Here is a 23002-nt window from a genome sequence, read left to right as displayed (position 1 = left end):
ATATATTTCAGTGTAAACACATGAGGCTGAAGGTCTGGAAGGTTATGGGAAGAGAGGAAACAGCGATTGTAATCTGTTAAAACGCACACACTTCCCCAGAAGAGAGACAGAGAGAAAAAGAGAGAGAGAAAAAAACCAGAAACAAGCCTGGCGTCACATCCGCCAGATCCAGCGCAGAGAGGGGGGAGATTTAATTATTTGGCTGGTCGCGAAGGGAGTCCTCACTGAGATCCTGACAAGTTTTTTTAAAAAGTTGAGTGTGGGGAGATTGAGAGCTACTTTGAGAGCTGAGGCAGCAGCCTGTGGGCTGAACTGGAGTTCGATGCGTGTCAAACCCACCCAACACACACACACCGAGAGACGCCCTGTGTGAGCGAACAACTGAGACTCGAGCAGTGAGATCCACTCACACACACACACACAGATAATACACAGAGAGAAAACAGGACATCAGCCAGCAGCACGCCTTAAACGTCTCTGCATCCATTTTTATTAAGTTTTGTTTCATCTCCACTCCCGGGCTGAGGCGAGGAGGATGAAGGCAGCCGTAGAGCAGCCGAGCCTGACTATCATTAAGACGGAGAAGACTGAGGGTGAGTTCGGAGTGCGGATTTAGCCCTGCTCTCCCTCTCTGGGGATGTGTGAATGGGACAGGCTGCGAGCTGTCACTCGGTGTGGGCAAGTTGAGGACGCGTCTTCCTTCTGGCTCTAATGTTGGTTTGTGTTTGCTGTTTAAAGTTGCGGGGGTGGGGGGGGGGGGGGGGACCTGTGTGAATATTATTTTTAAAAAATGTCATGCGTTGATCCTGCCACGGTTTTTTTGTTTTAAATATTGAGTTTGAAGCTAACGATGAGCTGGAGAACTGTCACTCTGGGCTGAACCGGGCAGAGGTACCAGTAGCAAGGCTCTTTACCTTGTCTCAGTGACAGTGGGAGTGATCGGGACGGTGCAGCCGTGGCCGGGAGCTGAAATTTCTCTCCCGTTTAAAACTGTATTTAACCCCCCCCCCCCCCCCCCCCACCAGTCAGTGATGTGTTTTCTGGCTCAGCCCCAGACTTGCATGTTTCTTGGGCTGTTGCTCTTATAGACACAGCTCGAATGTGTTACAGTGTCCGTCCAGAGAACATGTTCTGATCCACTGACCTCTTCCTGGCCCTCTGTGATTTACCCCTGTGAGTGTGGGGGTGGGGAGCGGGGCGCAGAGGGAGTATTGGGGATGGCGGATGGGGCTCAGTGCTGTTGGTTTATGTTATAGGGGTCACTGTAAGGAGGGGGATGGGGGTTGGAGAAGGGGGTGGGGTGGTTTCCGAGACCCCTGATGCAGGTGTATCACATCCTGGCAGCTGGAGGAGTTGATGGACTAACTTTCCCTGGGATTTGACTGGAAGATCCCAAGGCAGCAATAAACGGTGTAAATCCACAAGTGCGGCGGGGGGGGGGGGGGGCGGTCACACTCACAGGAATGGGTTTATGCCATAAACGTCAGGCTGGACGGGGGTGACTTTATCAACTGAAAGGTAGCATCAAAGAGTACAACATATTGGGGGTGAGAATGCCTTAATCAGTCAGAAAGTGGATTGTTTGTCGGGATCAGTCTTACATTTCTATAACGCCTAAAACACGCTATCAAACTGTCCCTCTCGGCCACTCTTTATTGTGACAACCGTGACTTGTTTTGTTAAAGGAGTCCAGATAACATCAGCAGATAGCAACCCGAGGTACAGGCAGGGCGATGTGCAAGCGACGCTGCGAGCTGCCTTTGAAAGGGCCAATGTGGTTGCCATCTCGCCGTCAGCTCATTTCATTTCAGATTTTTAAAAGCAGGTCGTTCGCCGCCTGTGACAGTCTACCGACTCTTCCTGCAGCAAGATTTCCAGGAACCGGCTCCCCACTCGCGCTGTGTTTTATCCTCTGCCCACCCACCACCCCTGTGGGAGTCGACGTGTTTGGCTTATTGTTGCAAAGCATGCACAGAGTCTCCTTTCTGCGAGTGCTGGTTTATAGAACACCAGTCAGCATCCCCTCCGAACGATCAGACCAGTGTCAATGTGCTCTCAGACTGGGGAGGGAGGGAGAGAGGGAGATTAATTTGAACTCCAATGACAGCTACAGACTTCAGAACTGAAAAGAGGATCCAGTGAACAGGCAAGGTCCAGGCACACGAGAGCTGGGTTTTGGGACATTTACATATTTGCAGAGTCTGTGTTGTGCCAAGAAAGGAAGCAGCTGTAGCAGAGAGCAGCTTCGAGAGCACAGCGAGGCCACGGAAGCTTTCTGCCTGTCTTGTTGCTGACATCACATCCGAGCTTTAATATGCCATCCAAAATAGGCTCAACCTCGGGCTCATTAATATACAATAGCAAACTGGCTCCCCCCGCGAGGGAAGGGCCAAATGGGGCTATGTGACTGCAGCCCGAATAACGGTCCACAGGTTGGAGCTTGCTGTAGTCAGTCCCCACGATAGATATTTCCTCCTCAGCAAGCGCACCACTGAGCAAACCTCAGTGAGGGCGATCAGGGAGGTTGGTGTGCTGGGGCTGGTCTGAATGGCATCTCCGTGGGCATCTGGACCCAGCTTGTGTTGAGTGTGTGCAGGCGGACACTGGAGAGTCGGTGTTCGCTGCACCACATCAGCCGCATGGAGCTCCACATGTGCAAATACGTCTTTACTGAAAGAGATGGCCAACATGAGAGGCTTTTGTATTGGCTTTTCAACCACAGACCCCTCAGTGTGTGTGTGCCTGTGTATGTGCGGCTGTGTGCATGTGTGTCTGTCAGTGTGTGTGCGCCTGTGTGTGTGTGTCTTTGTCTGTATATGTGTCTATCTATGAGCTTGTTTGTGTGTGTGTATGATTTTGCGCCCCCCCCCCCCCCCCCACATCCAATATTCACACATCCTGCAAGGTAAGCAGATAGGTATCAGTGATGGCCAACCTGTCTTCCCCTCTTACTCTCTCCCCATATTTCTGTATGCAGCTAACATAGGCCAGGTCCGTTCCGCATCTTCCTTTTCTACAGTGCCTCATCACCGTAGAAATGTCACATCAACCAACTGCTTTAGTGTTCAGGGACTCCTCCAGAGGTGATGCACATCAAAATGCGATGAATGGCCAGTTTCTCAGTATTGGCTACTTTGTGGCTCAATGCAATGCTGAGTAGATTCACCCTCTGTATAGCTGGCGTCTCACTGATTTTATGGGGATGTGGGTGTGTGAAATAAAACTAATAACATATACTGTGGTGCATGGAATGTATTATCTGAAATTCAATCCCTTTATTCCCGAGTTTAGGTTTTAGTTCCTTCAATAGTTCCCAAGGCCTATGCACCATGGTTTGCAATGGGCAACCCTTGCTTATGCTCTGCCCCAACCTATAGCTAGGTGAATGGTTAAGAGGTCATTGCTGATGCATTGGGACTTTTTATCTGATAATTGTTGTTGCTTTTGGTTAAACTACATCTGCAACCTCACAAGAATTCTGAACTCAGTTTTAGGCTTTTCAAAATATCAACAAAACATCTCTCATGTGTTCTGCCCCTTATCCCCCCCGCCCCCCCCCCCTCCGCATCCAGCCTCTCCTCCCTCACCAGCACCTTCACTCTTTTCCCTCTCACTCTGCTCCCCCTCCCTTACACTCTTCCCTCTCCCTCACCTTTCCTCTTCTCCCTCTACCTCTAGCCCTTTATCTGCTCTCTATCCCTCATGGTCCCTCTTCCTCACCCGTCCTCCACTCCCCACCACTCAACCCCCCCCCCTGCTCCCTTTCCTGCTATTCCTGTGACTTCACCCTGTCTTCCTCCCCACCTCCCTCTGCTCACTCACCCTCTCTCTGCCTCGCTACCTCACCCTGTCTCCTTCTCATCCTCCCTTTGATCTCTCACCCTCCCTCTGCTCTCGCTACTTCATCATGTCTCCCACAGTCCAAAGATGTGCGGGGTAGGTGAATTGGCCAATGATAAATTGCCCTTAATGTCCAAATTGCTCTTGGTGTTGGGTGGATGTGTTGAGTTTGGGTAGGGTGCTCTTTCCAAGAGCTGGTGCAGACTCAAAGGGCCGAATGGCCTCCTTCTGCACTGTAAATTCAATGATAATCTATGATTAATCTAGGACAAAGGTTCGGCACAACATCGTGGGCCGAAGGGCCTGTTCTGTGCTGTATTTTCTATGTTCTATGTTCTATGTTCTATGTCTCCCTCTCACCCTCCCTCTGCTCCCTCAGCCTCCCTCTGCTCACTGACCCTCTCTCTGCCCTCGCTACCTCACCCTGCCTCCTTCTTACCCTCTGTCTGCTCCCTAGGCCTCCCTCTGCTCCCTCACCCTCCCTCTTCCGTCTCTACCCATCCTGTCTCCCTCTCACCCTCCCTCTGCTCCCTCAGCCTCCCTCTGCTCCCTCACCCTCCCTCTTCCCTCTTTACCCATCCTGCCTCCCTCTCACCCTCCCTCTGCTCCCTCAGCCTCCCTCTGCTCCCTCTTCTCTCTCTACCCATCCTGTCTCCCTCTCACTCTCCCTCTGCTCCCTCAGCCTCCCTTTGCTCACTGACCCTCCCTCTTCCCTCTCTACCCCATCCTGTCTCCTTCTCACCCTCCTTCTGCTCCCTCAGCCACCCTTTGCTCCCTCACCCACCCTCTTCCCTCTCTATCCATCCTGCCTCCCTCTCACCCTCCCTCTGCTCCCTCAGCCTCCATTTGCTCCCTCACTCTTCTGCTCTCTCACCATCCCTCTGTCCTCTCTACCTCATCCTGTTTCCCCGAACTCTCCATCTGTTCTCTCAGCTTCATTCCGTTCCCTCACTCTTCTCTGCTCCCTCACCCTCCCTCCGCTCTCCATGTCACTCTGTCTCCCCCTCACCCTCCATGTCACTCTGTCTCCCCCTCACCCTCCCTCCGCACTCCATGTCACTCTGTCTCCCCCTCGCCCTCCCTCTGCTCTCCATCTCACTCTGTTTCCCCCTCACCTCCCTCTGCTCTCTTCCTCCCCACTCTTTCTCTCAATCACTCTCCTCCTGCACCCTCACCCTCCCTCTTTTCCACCATCTTCCTTCTGTTCCCTCTCCTTCATATTCACTCTGTTCCCCACCCCTTTATTTAGTTGGAACCACCAATGAAATATTAAATTTGGAGCCAACACAAAATTGCTGAAAATAAGCCGCAATTTCTTTTGTACGTGTCAAAGTTAGGGATGTAAATCCTGACTCGGCGTCCCTCCTGACCACAGCCTCAAGTCAACAGATCCCCTGGATCCGCCTGTATGATGCTGTCCAAATATGTACACCTGTTTCACAGTGCACATTGAACCTAATCTGAAGGAGCAAGGATATTCCGCCAACCTTTTAAATCTTAGGAGAATTTAAATAGAAAAATCTTTGATATTTTGCCCTGGGTTCGATACAAAGTGAAGCTCCCTCTACACTACCCCATCGAACACTCTCAGGGCACGTACAATCCAGAGTAATGGTCTCTTTACACTAGTCGGGTATTGCCTTAAGTGAAGTTTCCCACAACATCTCGTCACTGTTCCTTAACCGAGTGAACTCCGTACTGAACTAATATGCTAAATCTAGCAGCAGCAATAATTCTGATCTCTGAATGGAAGTGCCAATTAGTGTTGATTTAAGCAAAAAGATCTGCCACGTATTTCCAGCATTTTCTGTTTGAATTTCAGTGTTGAATTAAGGGTAACTTTGTGTTATGAGCACTGGTTTGAGGCAGCCCATTGCTTTTAACAGAACTCAAATTCAACATTGCTAAATTGCAAAGAGTCAGTAACTTTGAACAGGGGAACCATTTCTGATGCTCTAACATAGTAACAGTTTCAGGCAGGCGAAGTCCATCTAATCCCCTCATCCGTAATAACTTTTTTCATAACCCCTGAATCTCACTTGTTGACAAGAACGTGTCTAATTCCTTCTTGAAATCTATTCATTTGTCTTAATCCTGTGCTCGTAATATGTTCCTCAAATTCTTATAGTAAAAAAGGCCAATCTGCATTTACTGTTTTCCTTTGCTATCTTCAGTTTGGTAAATATAACCCCTGGGGTTCATATTTTATAAAAAGCTTTGTTGTGTCCAATTTTGTCCAAACCGTTCAGAACTTCAAAAATATCCATCATATTCCCTCTGAGCCTTCTCTTTGCAGGAGTGAATCAGCCCACGGTAATCAATCTCTTCCCATGCATTGTTTCCCATAAATTCTGCGATAACCTCAGTAATCCTTGGAGAACAAAGCAATGTGATGTGAGCTTCACTCTGTACTAAATTAGCCCTCCTAGATCTCATGTGTGACAGAGACTGTTTGGGTTGGATTTCATCATTTGTCCTCTAGTCCCAGGCTCCTGCAGTGATATTGATTAAGTTGGCATGGCCTCAGACATCAGTGAAACTGTATGTTGAACAGCATACCAGTAACCAATGCTTTGGTTCACCAGTACATTCGTATGTAGTACATCAGTAACCAATATACCAGGAACCAATTCACCAGTACAGCATTGATTCATATATGAATAACCAGTGCACCAGTAACTAGTATACCGGCATACCAGTACTCCAGTTCACCAAACATGGGATGGGTTTGCCTGGATGAATTTGCAGCTGGATTATACTTCCGTCTTCTTCATAGATAATGGTATGGTGTTTTAACGCAATTACATGACTTTCTAGCTCCGATCGCTTAATTCATTGGCTTAAATTTAATAAAGTTCTATTTAGTGAATGGGACTCATGTGTTCCTGATTAGTTGACATAATTCTGCTGGAATGTCACTGTCCGTGCTGTCTACCCAGGCAGATTCCATGAAACCACAATTTAGAAGACGAGTGACATTACTCATTTCATTCGCCTTTTCTTTAAGGAGAAAGAAAAATGAAATTTTTGTATTCATTATTTTTGGGGGAGGTTTCCTGTGCTTGCTTGCTGTCAGGGAGATTGAGGTCTGAAAGTCTAAATCATGCCCTTTCATGAATGGCGGAGAGGCGCAGGCTGTTCACGAGAGGTTCAGGGGGGTCACCACTTCCATGACAAAAAGTCTCACAGGCTTGGGAGTGGAATGAAAAAGGAATCCTGTACTATTTTGCATGAATAGGATACTCAACTCGTTATATTTTATGTGCTGAGTGAATGAACATATGAATTAGGAGCAGAAGTAGGACATTCGGCCCCTCGAGCCTGTGCCACCATTTAGCAAGATCATGGCTCGTCTGTTTGTGGTACAAATTCCACATTCTCATCCACCCCGATGACGTTTGATTCCCCTTCCTAACAAGAATCTATCTACTTCTGCCTTGAAAATATTCAATGACTCCACCTCCACCCTCTTCTGAACAGAGCGTTCCAAAGTCGCCAACCCACTGAGAGAAAAATATTCTCCTCATCTTGATCCTAAAAAGGCGATTTTAAATCAGTGCCTCTCAGTTATGGATTCACCCACAAGAGGAAACATCTTTCCATGACCACCTTGTCAAGACCTTTCAGGAGCTTATGTATTTCAATCAAGTGGTCCTCTCTCTTCAAAACTCCAGTGGTCAAACCCAATCTGTCTAACCTTTCCTCATAAAACAACATGTTAAATCTAGATATGAACCTAGTAAACCGCCTCTGAACCACCTCCACTGCTTTTCCCTCCTTAAATAAAGAGACCAAAACTGCGCAGGGTATTCGAGATGTGGGGCGTCATTCTCCGACCCCCCGCCGGGTCGGAGAATCGCCGGGGGCTGGCGTGAATCCCGCCCCCGCCGGTTGCCGAAGTCTCCGGCACCGGATATTTGGCGGGGGCGGGAATCGGGCCGCACCAGTTGGCGGGCCCCCCCCGCTGGATTCTCCGGCCCGGATGGGCCGAAGTCCCGCCGATAAATTGCCTGTCCCGCCGGCGTGGATTAAACCACCTTTTGAACGGCGGGACAAGGCGACGTGGACGGGCTCCGGGGTTCTGGGGGGGCGCGGGGCGATCTGGCCCCGTGGGATGCCCCCACGGTGGCCTGGCCCACGATCAGGGCCCACCGATCCGCGGGCGGGCCTGTGCTGTGAGGGCACTCTTTCCCTTCCGCCTCCGCCACAGTCTCCACCATGGCGGAGGCGGAAGAGACTCCCGCCACTGTGCATGCGTGGGAAACTGTCAGCGGCCGCTGACACTCCCACGCATGCGCCGCCCGGAGATGTCATTTCCGCGCCAGCTGGCAGGGCAACAAAGGCTGTTTCCGCCAGCTGGCGGGGCGGAAATTCCTCCGGCGCCGGCCTAGCCCCTCAATGTTAGGGCTCGGCCCCCAAAGATGCGGAGCATTCCGCACCTTCGGGGCGGCGCGATGCCCGTCTGATTTGCGCCGTTTTGGGCGCCAGTCGGCGGACATCGCGCCGTTTCGGGAGAATTTCGCCCGTGGTCTCACCAATGCCGTGTACAACTGAAGCATAACATCCTTACTTTTATGCTCAGTTCCTCCTATAATAAAGGTTAGCATTCCATTAGCCTTCTTAATTATTTGCCGTATCTGCATACTAATTTTTTGTGACTCATATTCCAGAACACCTAGATCCTTCTGCACATTATAATTCTGCAGTCATTCTCCCTGGAAGTGATATTCTTATTCTTCCTGCCAAAGTGAACAATTCCCATTTTCCACATTATACTCCATCTGCCAGGTTTAGCTCACTCACTCAACCTATCTATATCTATCTACAACCTGCTCGTCCTGCATTGTTAGAGGTGCTGTCTTTCAAATGAGGCAGTTAACTGAGAGTAATACAGTAGTCATTGAAGAGATGTTTTTCAATAGAAACTTTCAACACTCACAAAGAAATTCATGTTGCATTCAAATGGAAAATGGTCTGCACAGGGTAGCTATAAATTATCCCATAGTATTACACAAAGAAGAGTTGTAAAGTTCTCCACAGAGAATGTCCTGGTCATTATTTACCCCTCAACCAAAATCACAAAAAACAGATTATTACATTGAAGTTACAGCACATAAACAATCCACTCATTCCAGTTGGTCTGGGCTGCTGTTTATGCTCCACACTTTTTACATCTGAATCCATCAACATAATTTTTTGCTCCTTTCTCCCTCATGTACTTATCTCACTTTCAATCTCCAATGAACAAGCACCTATTCACCTCACCCACTCCTTGTGGTTGCCTGGCCACTTATCGCATTGCTGCCTGTGGGACCTTGCTGTTTGCAAATTTGCTGTTGCATTTCCCTACATCAAACATTGCAAAACAAAAATACTTCATTTGGCTGCAACGTGCTTTGGTGTATCATGAGCTTGTGAAAGATGTGATGCAAATGCAAATTCTTTATTATTAATAAACAAATTAAGGACAACCAAGATCAGACTGATTGAAACAAGTTGGGAAAATGGCGAGGTTTTTTCTGAGGTTATTATAGCAAAGCAAGATTTTCTTCAACAAAGTTTAAAATGAATGTGCGTATCAAACTCTTAACTTCCTTTGTTATCCAACATGTTTTGAGAAGACAGTGCCACAATAACTCAAGTGAGTCGATAGGTGTTATTAGGCCCCTCTTATTCTCCGTTTCATGACTGCCTCCTCTAACTTACTATTTTTCTAAGCAAACATGTTCCCAATCTCAAGACTGGTGCTTGTTATGTTCTTCTATTCCTTCTCCTCCTCCAGTTAGGGTGGAACTCTGAGTGTGTTACATCCTGGCCATTCTTCAACCCCCAGCCTCTCAGATGTTCAAATAGCTTGTATGTTATGAGCAGATCTTGGAGGGACAGATGCAAATTCTGCACTTTTATCCTTTTTCATGAGAATGCAGAAGGTTACTTCTCATTGATATCTGGGTCCACTCCAAGGTTTTACTCTAAGGATGAACAATTCTAATTGAGTAGAAATCATGCTGGATCTTCAAGAGGGTAAAGTAAAGGAGCTGGCACCATTAATTTCAGGTGGCATTACAGTAAGTTAGATGCGCCATTCTTCGATATTAAAAGGGGTGCTGTGCCAGGTAATACAATTTGCTACTAAGGTGGAGCAATGCCTTTCTAAGGCCACAAAATCCAACTGTTGTTAAGTAAACACAGCTCCATGTCAATTAGAGTTCAACTGTAGTTGCACTGTGGTTGGAAAATGGTGCTTCAAGCTCCAGTTCAAAGGCATCTGGCATTAAATATCAGCATTTCTTTATTGAAAAGAAAAGACACAAATTTATAAAGTACCTTTCAGGAACTCAGAATATCCATGCAATTGGCAATTAAGTACGTTTTGAAGTGAGTGTCATAATATACACCAGTATATTATGGTGCAGACACACACACACTGATGGACATGCAGTGGGACCAATCAGCATACACAACACCGCAGCCAATCACCAGTGAGAGCACACGTGCTATAAAGGCAGGGGACAGGAGAGTTCCCGCTCATTCTAGTAGCAGCCAGCTCGGAGCACAGAGCTCACAGCCTGCATCACAGACATTCACCATGTGCTGAGTGCATCACCTGGTTAAGACTAGGCAAGGGTCAACAGTTAAAGCTGGTATTGCATTTACCCACAGTTCAAGTATGTTAATATAGTTAACCTTATAATAAAATAGAGTTGCACCACGTCCAGTGTTGGTGACCTGTTTGTGATACAGAACACCCAACGTATCAGTGAGGACACATGGGGGAAAAAAAGGCAATTGTTTACGCTCAAGTCTTTACACAGGGACCTGTCTAAAACTTTTGTGGAATTTATCTACAAGAGGTGACAGTTTAACTCATTCAAAACAGAGTTAAAAGAGGGACGGCTTGGTTGCATAGTGGTTAGCACTGCTGCCTCACATCATCAGAGACCCGGGCTCAATTCTGGCCTTGGGTAATTGTCTGTGTGGAGTTTGCACTTTCTCCCTGGGTCTGCGTGGATTTCCTCCAGGTGCTACGGTTTTCATGCTAAATGGTCCCTTAGTGTCCAAAGATGTGTAGGTTAGGTGGGGTTACGGGAATAAGATGTGGGAATGGGCCTAGGTAGGATCTCGTTCAGGGGGTTGGTGCAGACTAGATGGGTCAAATGGCCTCCTTCTGCATTGTTGGAATTCTGTGAACCTCAACTAGAGTAGTGGGCGGGATTCTACGAGCCTCCGCTCCGAAATCGGGCTCGGCAGGAGGGCGGAGCATGGGCATCAAACCCGAGATCGGGTCCGGCACCGCTCCCGCGATTCTCCTGTCCCCGGAGAATCATCACCGATCGGGTGCGTGCGGTTGACGCGGCGCCAGTCGAGGGCCATTGAAAGAGGACCCCACGCCGATTCACCAAGTGCAGCTGGCCCAGTTCCGCCGGCGTGGTTCTCTCATGGTTCCACCCGGCGGGCACTCGGCATGGCGGCTGCGGACTCAGTACACGGCTACCCTGGTGTGGGGCAGGGGGATCATTCACCGAGGGGGGGGGGCCTCCAGGACAGCCAGACTATCGATCGGTGGCCAACGATCCACGGGCGTGCGCGATCTGGGGGGTGGGGCCTACCTTCTTGGTGCCGGTCCGCGGTGTGGGTCGGCCATGTCACGCGGAGCGGCCGACACAGGCCGCCACCGTGAGCATGTGCGAATCCCTGACCAGAAGTGCAGGGCCCTGTATCGGCAGCCGGAACTGCGAGGAGCCCCCTGCAAATCGGAGAATCTCCCTGGACTTTCTCCCAGGTAAGTACAGAGTGATTCGCGTGTGTTTTTTCGCGGGCGTGGGGACATAGCCCCATTATTGGAGAATCCCGCCCATTGTGTCCAACTCTGGGCATTGCCTTTTAGGAAGGATGTGAAGATATTAACATCCAGAAAATATTTGCACGAATGTTTCGAAGAATGAAGGACTTCAGTCATATGGAGAGATTGGAGAAGCCAGTGTTATTCGCCATAGAGAAGAGAGATTTGAGAGGAAATTTTATAGACATGGAATCATAGAATCCCTATAATGCATAAATTGGCCATTTAGCCAATCAGGTCTGCACCGGCCTTTGGATAGAGCACCCTGCCTAGGCCCATGCCCCCACCCTATCCCCATGACCCAGTAACTCCACATAACCTTTTGGACACAAGGGGTAATATATCATGGCCAATCCACCTAACCTGCACATCTTTGGTTGGGAGGAAACAAGCGCACCCGGAGGAAATCCACGCAGACATGGGGAGAAAGTACAAACGCCACACAGACAGTCACCCGAGGCCGGAATTGAACCCGGATCCCCGGTGCTGAGGCAGCAGTGCTGACCACATATTCAAAATCATGAGAGGTCTGGACAGATTAGATAGGGAGAAATTGCTCCCATTGGTAGAAGAATCAAGAATGAAGGGATGCTGATTTATGGTGTGGTAAAAGAAACAAAGGCAACTCTAAAATAAATATACAATCAGTGGTTCGGATCTGGAATGCAATGCCAGAGTGCGTGGTGGAAGTAGATTCAGTTGTGGCTTTCAAAAGGGAATTGAATAACGATAGGAAGAGACAAACTTTGCTGGGCTGTAGGAAAATGGCAGGGGAGTGGCTCGAGCTGGATTGCTCTTGCAGAGAACAGACACAGACACAACCGGCCTCCTGTGCTCCAAACACTCCATGATTGTAAGCCTTACTACGGTTATATAGAGCTTTGCTGAGACCTGGGGCGTCATTCTCCGACCCCCCGCCGGGTTGGAGAATCGCCGGGGGCTGCCGTGAATCCCGCCCCCGCCGGTTGCCTAAGTCTCCGGTGCCGGATATTCGGCGGGGGCGGGAATTGGGCCGCGCCGGTTGGCGGGCCCCCCCGCTGGATTCTCCGGCCCGGATGGGCCGAAGTCCCGCCGATAAATTGCCTGTCCGCCGGCGTGGATTAAACCACCTTTTGAACGGCGGGACAAGGCGGCGTGGGCGGGCTCCGGGGTCCTGAGGGGGGCGCGGGGCGATCTGGCCCCGGGGGGTGCCCCCATGGTGGCCTGGCCCGCGATCGGGGCCCACCGATCCGCGGGCGGCCCTGTGCCGTGGGGGCACTCTTTCCCGTCCGCCTCCGCCACGGTCTCCACCATGGCGGAGGCGGAAGAGACTCCCTCCACTGGCGCATGCATGGGAAACTGTCAGCGGCCGCTGACGCTCCCGCGCATGCGCCGCCCCGAGATGTCATTTCCGCGCCAGCTGGCGGGGCAACAAAGGCCGTTTCCGCCAGCAGGCGGGGCGGAAATTCCTCCGGCGTCGGCCTAGCCCCTTAATGTTGGGGCTCGGCCCCCAAAGATGCGTGATGCCCGTCTAATTGGCGCCGTTTTGGGCACCAGTCGGCGGACATCACGCCGTTTCGGGAGAATTTCGCCCCACATGTGGAATACAGCGTGCAGCTTTGGTCTCCATTTCTAAGAAAGGGAACTGGGGCTATTTAGAACAGGACTAAATCGCTGTCTTTGAAAGCAGTTGAAGGCAGGGCAGCAGCACGGTTCAATTCCCGTATCAGCCTCCCCGAAGAGGCGCCGGAATGTGGCGACTAGGGGCTTTTCACAGTAACTTAATTTGAAGCCTACTTGTGACAATAAGCGTTTTTCATTTCATTCACTTGCCTGCCCTGTGATGAGAGGCTGAGTAAATTGGTGCTGGTACTCTGTGGAGTTTAGAAAAATAAAAGGTTACATTGAAATGTACAGAATTCTGAAGGTACTTGACAGGGATGATATTGAGAGATGCTTTCTCCTAGGTGGGGAATCTAGAACAGAGGGCTACAGCCTCAGGATGAAGGGTCAATCATTTAGGACTGAGATAAGGAGAATTCTTTTCACTCAGAGAGTTGAGAATCTTTGTATTTCTGTACTGCAGGTATTTGTGGATGCCCCATCGTTGAGTATATTCAAAGCTGGAATAGACATTTTTTTTGTCTTTCAGTGACTCAAAGGTTATGGGGAGCAGGTGGAAGTTAAGGCAGAGGATCAGCCATGATGTTCTTGTATGAGCAGATCAGGTCCATGGGGCCATTTGGTCCACTCCTGCTCCTATTTCTTATGTTCTTATATTTTGGCCAGAGATGGATGAGGTTGGGACTATGGCATGTGATTCAATGTGGAGGGAGCTTTACTCTGCATCTACCTAGTGTGCCTAACCAAAAATGATTGATGATGATAATGGTAACTGGAAGTCAGAATGTATGCTATGCCAATATTGCACACCTTGGACATGAAATCCACTATTTGTGGGGTGAAGATTGGAACATTTCCATTGTATAGCAGTGGTGTTTAACTGGTATCCCGAGTGCAGTCACCACATGTTATCAATTCAGTTGTGAGATTCTTTCTGGTGTGTTTCCACACTTTGTTCTGAGAACGTTGACAGTCAATGAGAGCCTTGTGGCTCCTCCCATTATCTGTTGAACTAATACAACATGGGGATTTACTGTAGGTCATATTCTATTCTTCACTGAACATATATTGAAAATGTATATCTTGATACCTGGAATTGCATTGCCATTTCTGACTGAAAGACTCAAATAGTGAGGCAGCTGGTGACCAAATGACCTTGATGTTTAGTCAGGATGTTTCTGTGTAGCCAGTAAGGGTATCTTCAATCTAATTCATTTTACATATGAAAATACAAATTAGGAGCAGGAGTAGGAGATGCAGCCCTTCGAGCCTGCTCTGTCATTCAACAAGATCATGGCTGATTTGACTGTGACCTCCCGCCTATCACCAATTGCCTTTCATCCCACTGTTAATCAAGACTGTATCGACCTCTGTCTTGAAAACATTCAAAGGTTTTACTTCCATTGCTATTTGAGAAGAGCTCCAAAGACTCCCCACCCTCTGAGAGAAAAAAATTCTTCTCATCTGTCTTAAATCTGTTTTCGAAACAGCGACCCCTGTTCTAGATACTCCCACAAGGGGAACATCCTGAATGATGCTGTGCTAATTACAGTGAGGGGTTTAACATATTTGCATTTGTATCCCAGATCAGGGAGGGCATTTAATCTCATCTTGCTCCTGATCAACCCCTGCCGGAAATTGTATGTGGGTGTCGAGTGTAACAGGATCAGGGGCGAAATTCTCCGACCCCCCGCCGGGTCGGAGAATCGCCGGGGTTGGCGTGAATCCCGCCCCCGCTGGTTGCCGAAGTCTCCGGTACCGGATATTTGGCGGGGGCGGGAATCGCGCCGCGCCAGTTGGCAGGCCCCCCCGCGCGATTCTCCGGCCCGGATGGGCCGAAGTCCCGCCGCTAAAATGCCTGTCCCGCCGGCGTAAATTAAACCACCTACCTTACCGGCGGGTCAAGGCGGCGCGGGTGGGCTCCGGGGTCCTGGAGGGGTCGCGGGGCGATCTGGCCCCGGGGGGGTGCCCCCACGGTGGCCTGGCCCGCGATCGGGGCCCACCGATCCGCGGGCGGGCCTGTGCAGTGGGGGCACTCTCTCCCTCCCGCCTCCGCCATGGTCTCCACCATGGCGGAGGCAGAAGAGACTCCCTCCACTGCGCATGCGTGGGAAGCTGTCAGCGGCCGCTGACGCTCCCGCGCATGCGCCGCCCGGAGATGTCATTTCCGCGCCAGCTGGCGGGGCACCAAAGGCCTTTTCCGCCAGCTGGCGGGGCGGAAATTCATCCGGCGCCGACCTAGCCCCTTAAGGTTGGGGCTCGACCCCCAAAGATGCGGAGCATTCCGCACCTTTGGGGCGGCGCGATGCCCGTCTGATTTGTGCCGTTTTGTGCGCCAGTCGGCAGACATCGCGCCGTTTCCGGAGAATTTCGCCCCTGGTTCTCCTCTTGACAAGATGATTATGTCCAGCGTCCCGAGTGAAATCAGGGCAGCACGGTAGCACAAGTGATTAGCACCGTGGCTTCACAGCGCCAGGGTCCCAGGTTTGATTCCCCGCTGGGTCACTGTCTGTGCGGAGTCTGCACGTTCTCCCCGTGTCTGCGTGGGTTTCCACCGGGTGCTCCGGTTTCCTCCCACAGTCCAAAGACGTGCAGGTTAGGCGGATTGGCCATGTTAAATTGCCCTTAGTGTCCAAAAAGGTTAGGAGGGATTATTGGGTTACGGGGATAGGGTGGAAGTGAGGGCTTAAGTGGGTCGGTGCAGACTCAATGGGCCGAATGGCCTCCTTCTGCACTGTATGTTCTATGTTCTTATAGCAGATCACCAATATCAATAATATAGGAGGGGGAAGAGGTGAGAATGGAGGACTAGACCAATCTCAAATGGGGCACGATCCTCAGGGTGAGGGGTTCTCATTAAAGGATGATGAGAAAAAAGAACTGGGGTGGGAATGCAATCCTGGTCCAAATGTAGCAATGACGTAACTCAAATGTGAAGCTGCCACAGAGGATTCTGTGTATAAAGTTCGAGTACTGCAGTCCTTCTCACACACTGCAAATTCTTTGCACAGTCTGCAGAAGGGTTTATAGGGATTGACGCAAAGTAAACAAGTTCCTTGTGTGGGTGTGTGAGTCGGTCCAATTTCCAGATGGTTCACAAGTTCATTAAAACTCAACATAATAAGGTCCAAATAAAGCAACAGATAGGGGTTTAGTTCTGTGAAGAGATTTCTGTAAGATTTCCAACACGCATTCTTTAAAAAATTTAAGATTAACTTTTTAAAATTTGCATCCATTAACATCGTTTGACAGAGTTGTCTGTGTTTAAGCAAAAAACTAACTTTCAGTGCTGCAGCCAAAGATGTCACTCCCATTAACTCAAAGTCTGATGCAACCTTGTCCTAGAATTTAATCGTCAGGTTGATTATTGACCAATAGCCTGTCGAGGATGTCTCAGTTTATTGTTAGCTGCTTCAAATGCTGCTGCACGATCTCTGCTCTATGAGCAATATGGTGTGAACAATTCAGTTGACCAAGTGGAGCTTCAAGGAATCCTTGTGAGGTCAATGGAACTCAAGGGTAAAACTCTCCAATGGCGGGAGTCACACCTAGCCCAATGGAAGATGCTTGTGGATTGTTGAAGGCCCATCACCTCTAGGGCTACATAAATGCCAGACAATGACCATTTTATACAAGAGTCCAACCACTTCCCTTGACGTTCAATGGCATTCTCATCGCTGAATTTCTGCCCCACCCTCCTCAACTCAACATCCTGGGGGTTACCATTGACCAGAATCAAAAGACCAGAATCAAAACTGTACCAGATGTATAAATGTTGTGGCTACAAAAGCAATCCAGTAGTCTGGAAATTCTGTGGTAAGTGATTCACTTCCTGACTCCCCAAAGCCTTTTCACCTTTGACACCCCAAGTTGGACAAGGATAGCATACATATGGGAACACAACCAGCTGCAGGTTCCCCTCCAAGTCGCATAGCATCCTTACTTGGATGGTCACCTCCTTCACCTTCACTGGGTTAAAATCCTAAGACTCTCTTCCTAACAGCACCACGGGTGTATCTACGCCAAATAGGTTCAGACCCGAACCGGCAGGCATGTTACACACCAAGACTTGAAAATCCTGGGTTTGGTTATTAGGGATATTAGGGCAATTAGGGATGGCCAATAAATGTTAGCTTTGCTAATGCCCAATCCCATGAATGAATTTTGAAACGTTATTAGAGGTCTTCAATGCTGCCACTTGTCACACTGTGGAACAAGGTATAGTAGTGGATATTCAAATAGTTGAGATTGGAGACAGGTAGGTGCATGATGTACTGCTTGCCTTGGTGCCGTCTTCATGCCATTATCCCACATCTGAGCCACTTTTAATAAGGGCGGCTCAGGGCTGGATAGGCTACCTGCCACTTCCCAAAGGTCACTAATTCAGGGCATTTAATGTTAACGAACAATACAGACTTGATTCAGGGCCATGTTTCTAATGATTAAACAATCTTGTGCTGTGTATAGACTGCCTGTCCTCAACCTCACTTCCTGGCGGCATTGTTTTTGTCATTATTTGCTGTCAACATTTTTGACTGTATATTTCACTGTCAATTTGCTAAGTCAGCTGTTTTAATGTGATTGTGGTCTGTGGCCAGAAGGTGACTCTGTGGAGCAGGTTCCTGAAGTCCCTTCCCAACTCCATCGCCATCATTTTTAAATTTTGTTCATGGGATGTAGGCATTACTGGCTGGGTCAGCATTTATTGCCCATCCCTCGTACATTTTTGCAACCCTCAGTGTTTCTTTTATATTGTGTTCACTATGGAGGAGTACTGACTAATCAGCTGAGCGAGGATGGTCCAGCAGGACATTTCATTGTCCATCTTTGACCTGATGCCATGAGACCTCATGGGGTCCAGAGTCAAAGTCTAGGACACATAGAGCTACTCCTGATTGTATACCACTGTGCCACTACCTCTGGTAGGTCTTTTCTGTCGGTGGGACAAGACATACCCAGGGATGGTGATGGTGGTGTTTGGGATATTCTTTTTAAGATAATATTCCGTGAGTATGACTATGTCAGGTTGTTACTTATCTAACCTGTGGGATAGCTCTCCTAACTTTAGCGCAAGGCTTCAGATGTTAGTAAGGAGGACTTTGCAGCATCATTTATAATTCCTCGTGCCTTATGTCAGTGCTGGGTGATCCAACTGGTTTCATTCCTTTTACACTTTGCAGGATTTGATGCAGTTTGTGAGGGCAGTTAAGAGTCAACCATATGTAGGCCAGAGCAGGTAAAGCTGGTGGATTTCATTCTTTAAAGGACATTAGTGAACCAGATGATAATCAACAATGGTTTCATGGTCACCATCAGACTAGTTTTTAATTCAGGTTTATGAACTGAATTTAAATATCTCCAGCTGCCATGATGGATTCAGAATCATGTCCCGAGAATACTAGCCTGGGTCTCTGGATTACTAGTTCAGTAACATTACCACTCAGCTCCCATCTCCCTCTTGTGCCAAATAAAATATCTATCCATTAATTGACTGCAGTTTATTCAAATTATTCTATCCTATGGTGGACTTTGATGAGCAGACATAGCTGAAAAATTAAATGACCAATGAAATCTTGGACCCAGACTGCAGTGATCGGGCAGGTGTGGCAAATCATTGGTAGCATAGTGCTTTATGAATATATAATAAATGAAAGACAGGCAAGATCTATCTGTTCATCTAGCCTGTTCCACACAACTGTAATAACTTGTGGGCGAGAGTGGTGTAGTGGGAATGTCACTTGACTGGTAATCAGGACGCCCTGGCAAATGCTCTGAGGATATGGGTTCAAATCCCACCAAGGCAGCAGGTGGAACTTAAATTCTTTCAGGAAAGAAAATCTGGTCAATGTGTGATTACAGACACAGCAATTTAACAACTCTCTGAAATGACCTAACAAGCCACTCAATCCAAGGGCTATTAGGGATGGGCAACAAATGCTGGCCCCACCAGCGACTAAAAACATAATAACCATGTAGGCACCAGCAGATGTGAAAAATGAAGTAATAATTTTACTTAATCAGGTTGGAAATATCAGGGAAATGTCTCCGTGATCAAACAAATCCAGGAGACCACTTTGATCTTTATTAATGTATGAAGCGATCTCCCCACCACCAACAAAAATAGGTCCAGATTTCACTTGAAGAACTCAGCATTCACCGCTAAAGGTAACAGCCTGGTTCATAGACCCACTGTTGTCTGAAACATCCTAATAATCTAAATAATTCTCCCTTACATAATTTGGAAGAGACTGCGCTTACCCTCCATAAACTATTCAGTTGAAATAATTGATCCACACAAATGCATTTTCTTCTAAACTGAGTCAGAATCATGAGTTCATGCTATAAAGTGTAGGGACTCAGCTTGACGAGTCTATCTGGGTGTAAAGCATGTTAACTAGGATTCGAGAGTAAACAGCGAGTGGGATATTCTGTTTTTACAGTTGGAGTGTGCTTTTAAATTAAAGGTTAAATGTAAAGAAGCTACTTCATGGATGTATGGTGATTCTATTTATTGGGTGAGGAACTGAAGATCATCATGGGCCTGAAAAAATATTGGGACTCACTCCCTATCCTGCAGAAAAGGACTGTCTCATCTTGGCCCCATTAGGAGGATGTCATGATCAATTCTAATATCCCTCTGCCCAATTCTGTCATGAGCAGAAAGGAGGCAAGTTGGAATCTTACTAATAATGACTGGCCACAGGTAAAAATGTGAGAGAGAATGAGGTATGAATAACGTTCAGATGCATTGCATAGATGGGATCTGTGCAACGTTTTGTAGGTCAGGGCATTCACACTTGGGCCTCATGAAAGTGTTGTAGCCGTAATGTCATGTGCATTCTAATATGCAGGAAGCTATGGCCTCAGGGAGCCTTGTCTTTAACTGGATTAAACACACACAGCATCTTGTCACATGTTCACGGAGGTCAAGGTCTGTGAAAAGAGTTATACAATACAGGAGAGGTCTATGATTTTCTATCCTTGCACGAACCCAGGCTCAGATTTCTCGCCATCCTGGCGCTTAACATAGAATCTCAACAGTGCAGAAGGAGGCCAATGAGCCCATTGAGTCTGCATCGACCCTCTGAAAGAGAACCCTACCTAGGCCCACTTCTCCACAAACCCATAACCCCATCTAACCTTTGGACACTAAGGGGCAATTTAGCGTGGCCAATCTACCTAACCTGCACATCTTTGGACTGTGGGAGAAAACCGACGCACCCGGAGGAAACCCAAGCAGACTCCACACAGTCAGCCGAGGCCGGAATCGAGCCCCGGTCCCCGACACTGAAGCAGCAATACTAAACACTGTGCCACCGTGCCGCCCCATTCAGATTAATTAACGTCCATTTTGTTCACAGCTTCTGCTCCAGTTTAAGCACTGGCCTTGTTTTACTGATTTGCAGCTTTGAAAAGTCCTGCTTTCCCTATCCATTCTGAGCTGGTCTGTTGGTTGGTGGTGTTGCTGCAATCGCATAGAGTCCAATTGATTGCAGTTTCCTTGCTGTCTGAATGACTCATTTGGAGAGCCAGTGCAGACATGAGGGGCCAAATGGCCTCCTTCTGAGTCAGAACAATTCCGTGATTCTGTGATCTTATTGAATTGAGCATGAGCAAAGCGCAGTATTCAGCCTGTAATCAGAATATAGTAACATTAAAAACATTGAGGCAATATTGGTGCTAAAGAATTTGGGGTGATTAGTCACTTTTGCCTGGTCCGCTGTTGTGTTTTTACACAAAGTGACAGAATCTGCTGCACAGAAACCGGCCACCTTGCTGAACTGCCACAACGAGAAGCTGGCTAGGCTGTGGCTGTGTTCCTTAGCGTAGAGAAAGTGGAGGGGGGGGGTCATGATCGAGCTGTACAAAATTATGAGGGATTATAGGTAGGGTAGATAAGAAGGAACTTTTGCCCTTAAGCAGAGGGGTCACTAATCAGGGGGAATAGATTTAAGGCAAGGGGCAGGCGATTTAGAGGGGATCTGAGAAAATAACTTTCACCCAGAGGATGGTGGGAATCTGGAATCATTGCCTGATGGGGTGGTGGAGTCAGAAACCATCATTTCATTTAAGGAGTATTTAGATGTTTACTTGAAATGTAATAGCATACAAGGCTATGGACCAAGTGCTGGAAAATGGGATTAGAATAGATAGGTGCATGTTGGCCGGTGCAGACATAATGGACAGCAGGGCCTCTTTTTGTACTGTAAAACTCTGACGCTATGAACTCGTCTAAAGTGGAGTTTATGCAGCACAGAAATACCCTTGTCAATGCTGCATGTTTGAGAATGATAAATGAGAGACACTGAAGATCAGTTGCACACTGTAGATATTGCTTTTAAATGTCAATGTTCAATCTGATAAACTGCAGATTTAGCCTGGCTATTGCTGTTTTGGGGATTTCTGTGAAACGCAGTTGTTGTTATTATTGCAACAGAACAAAAGCAAAATGCTGTAGATGCTGGAAATCTCAACAAAAAAAATGCTGAAAATGTTCAACAGGTCTGGCAGCATCTGTGTAGAGAGAAACCGAGGCCTGTGACTTCCTGGTTCCCCAGTTCAATTTAGGAGGTTAGAGGGGGAATAAAAATCACTTCTAACTCCAGATAACTATTTAAAAATCCCCAAACCCCACACACACGACCCTCCAGGGGACCCACCACACCACCCCCTTCTGATCGACCTCCCCAACATTCTGCTCGCTGACCTTTCCTGGACAATAAATGCTGAACATATGGATAGCACTTAACTATGATGCTTTCTTCAGTTAAATAGTCTGTTAGCACTCACTGGTTTAGCACACTCTTAAAAGGATGACCACTTTGCTGATTTTGTGTGAGTGTTGGTCTTGTCTGGGTCAATTGGCAGTACCTTCAGAAGAAGGATGAAAGCCGGAACGAGTTGAGAAATGTCTCAAGGGAACTATCATTGGGCAGCGAGGGAAACTGTCCTCAGGTGTTATGATCAGAACATTGTAGAGGTTTTGCACCTTTCGATGGAAAATGTCGATTTTTCACTCTCGAGTTCATTGCTCTGGTTGCGCAATCTCAGGCCATGCCAGTAACCAACTCATTTTTGCTTCATGAATCTCGACAGTGAATGTCAGCAGACTGTTCAACCATGTTAGCACCATAATAGCTGAATTATCGCAGAATAGAAAGTCGAACTGACATCAGAGCCAGGGCATATTTTCCTACCTGCCCAGGAGCACCAATGCACCTACCATTGCCTTCCATTTCGCCCTGTCGCTCATAGCCTCTGAGGATATCTTCAAAGTATCAGTGACAGAGGTAATTAGCATGAGATGCGGCCGTGTGGAGCATACTCACTGGCTTAGACCAGTGGCCTGTTTCTGTGCTGTCAATTCAATTTTTTCAAGATTGGTGTCATTGATATAGCCCTGAATCAACTCATACTTAACTCACAAAATGCACCTTTGAGAGGCAGTAGCCAAAATGGACATTTCTACATATTTCCTGGAAGAACAACAACTATATGAACATTTCGGGCATTTCCTTGTCCAGTCCAGGTATAATAAGGCTAACTATAGGTGGCTCAATCCAGACTGAGAATCAAACCTCTAACCCCAACACTACACTGGATCACAAAATCTTTTTGCTCTTAAATTAATTCCATGTTCCATCTTCACTGTTGTTTTGAGAGCAGATTTCCCTTTGATCTGCTGTCAAGTTGAATTCCATCACAAGGTTCTTTCCA

At 48.0% G+C, this 23002-nt stretch overlaps 1 protein-coding gene across 3 annotated transcripts in view; it reads left to right on the top strand.

Annotated features, from left to right (window-relative positions):
- Window positions 1–23002, top strand: part of ets1 (v-ets avian erythroblastosis virus E26 oncogene homolog 1) — a 158760-nt gene that overhangs the window by 74870 nt on the left and 60888 nt on the right. Inside the window, exon 1 of one of the 3 annotated variants that reach the window (XM_072486809.1) lies at window positions 201–593. The exons of the other annotated variants lie outside the window; for them this stretch is intronic. Coding sequence (XP_072342910.1) covers window positions 536–593 — 58 coding nt within the window. The 5' untranslated portion in view covers window positions 201–535. Of the gene's footprint in view, window positions 1–200; window positions 594–23002 lie in introns of those variants that run through there. 3 annotated transcript variants of the gene reach the window in all.

Source organism: Scyliorhinus torazame, chromosome 21 (assembly GCF_047496885.1).
Source record: "Scyliorhinus torazame isolate Kashiwa2021f chromosome 21, sScyTor2.1, whole genome shotgun sequence".
NCBI lineage: Eukaryota > Metazoa > Chordata > Chondrichthyes > Carcharhiniformes > Scyliorhinidae > Scyliorhinus > Scyliorhinus torazame.
This window is presented reverse-complemented; position numbering and strand designations above follow the sequence as displayed.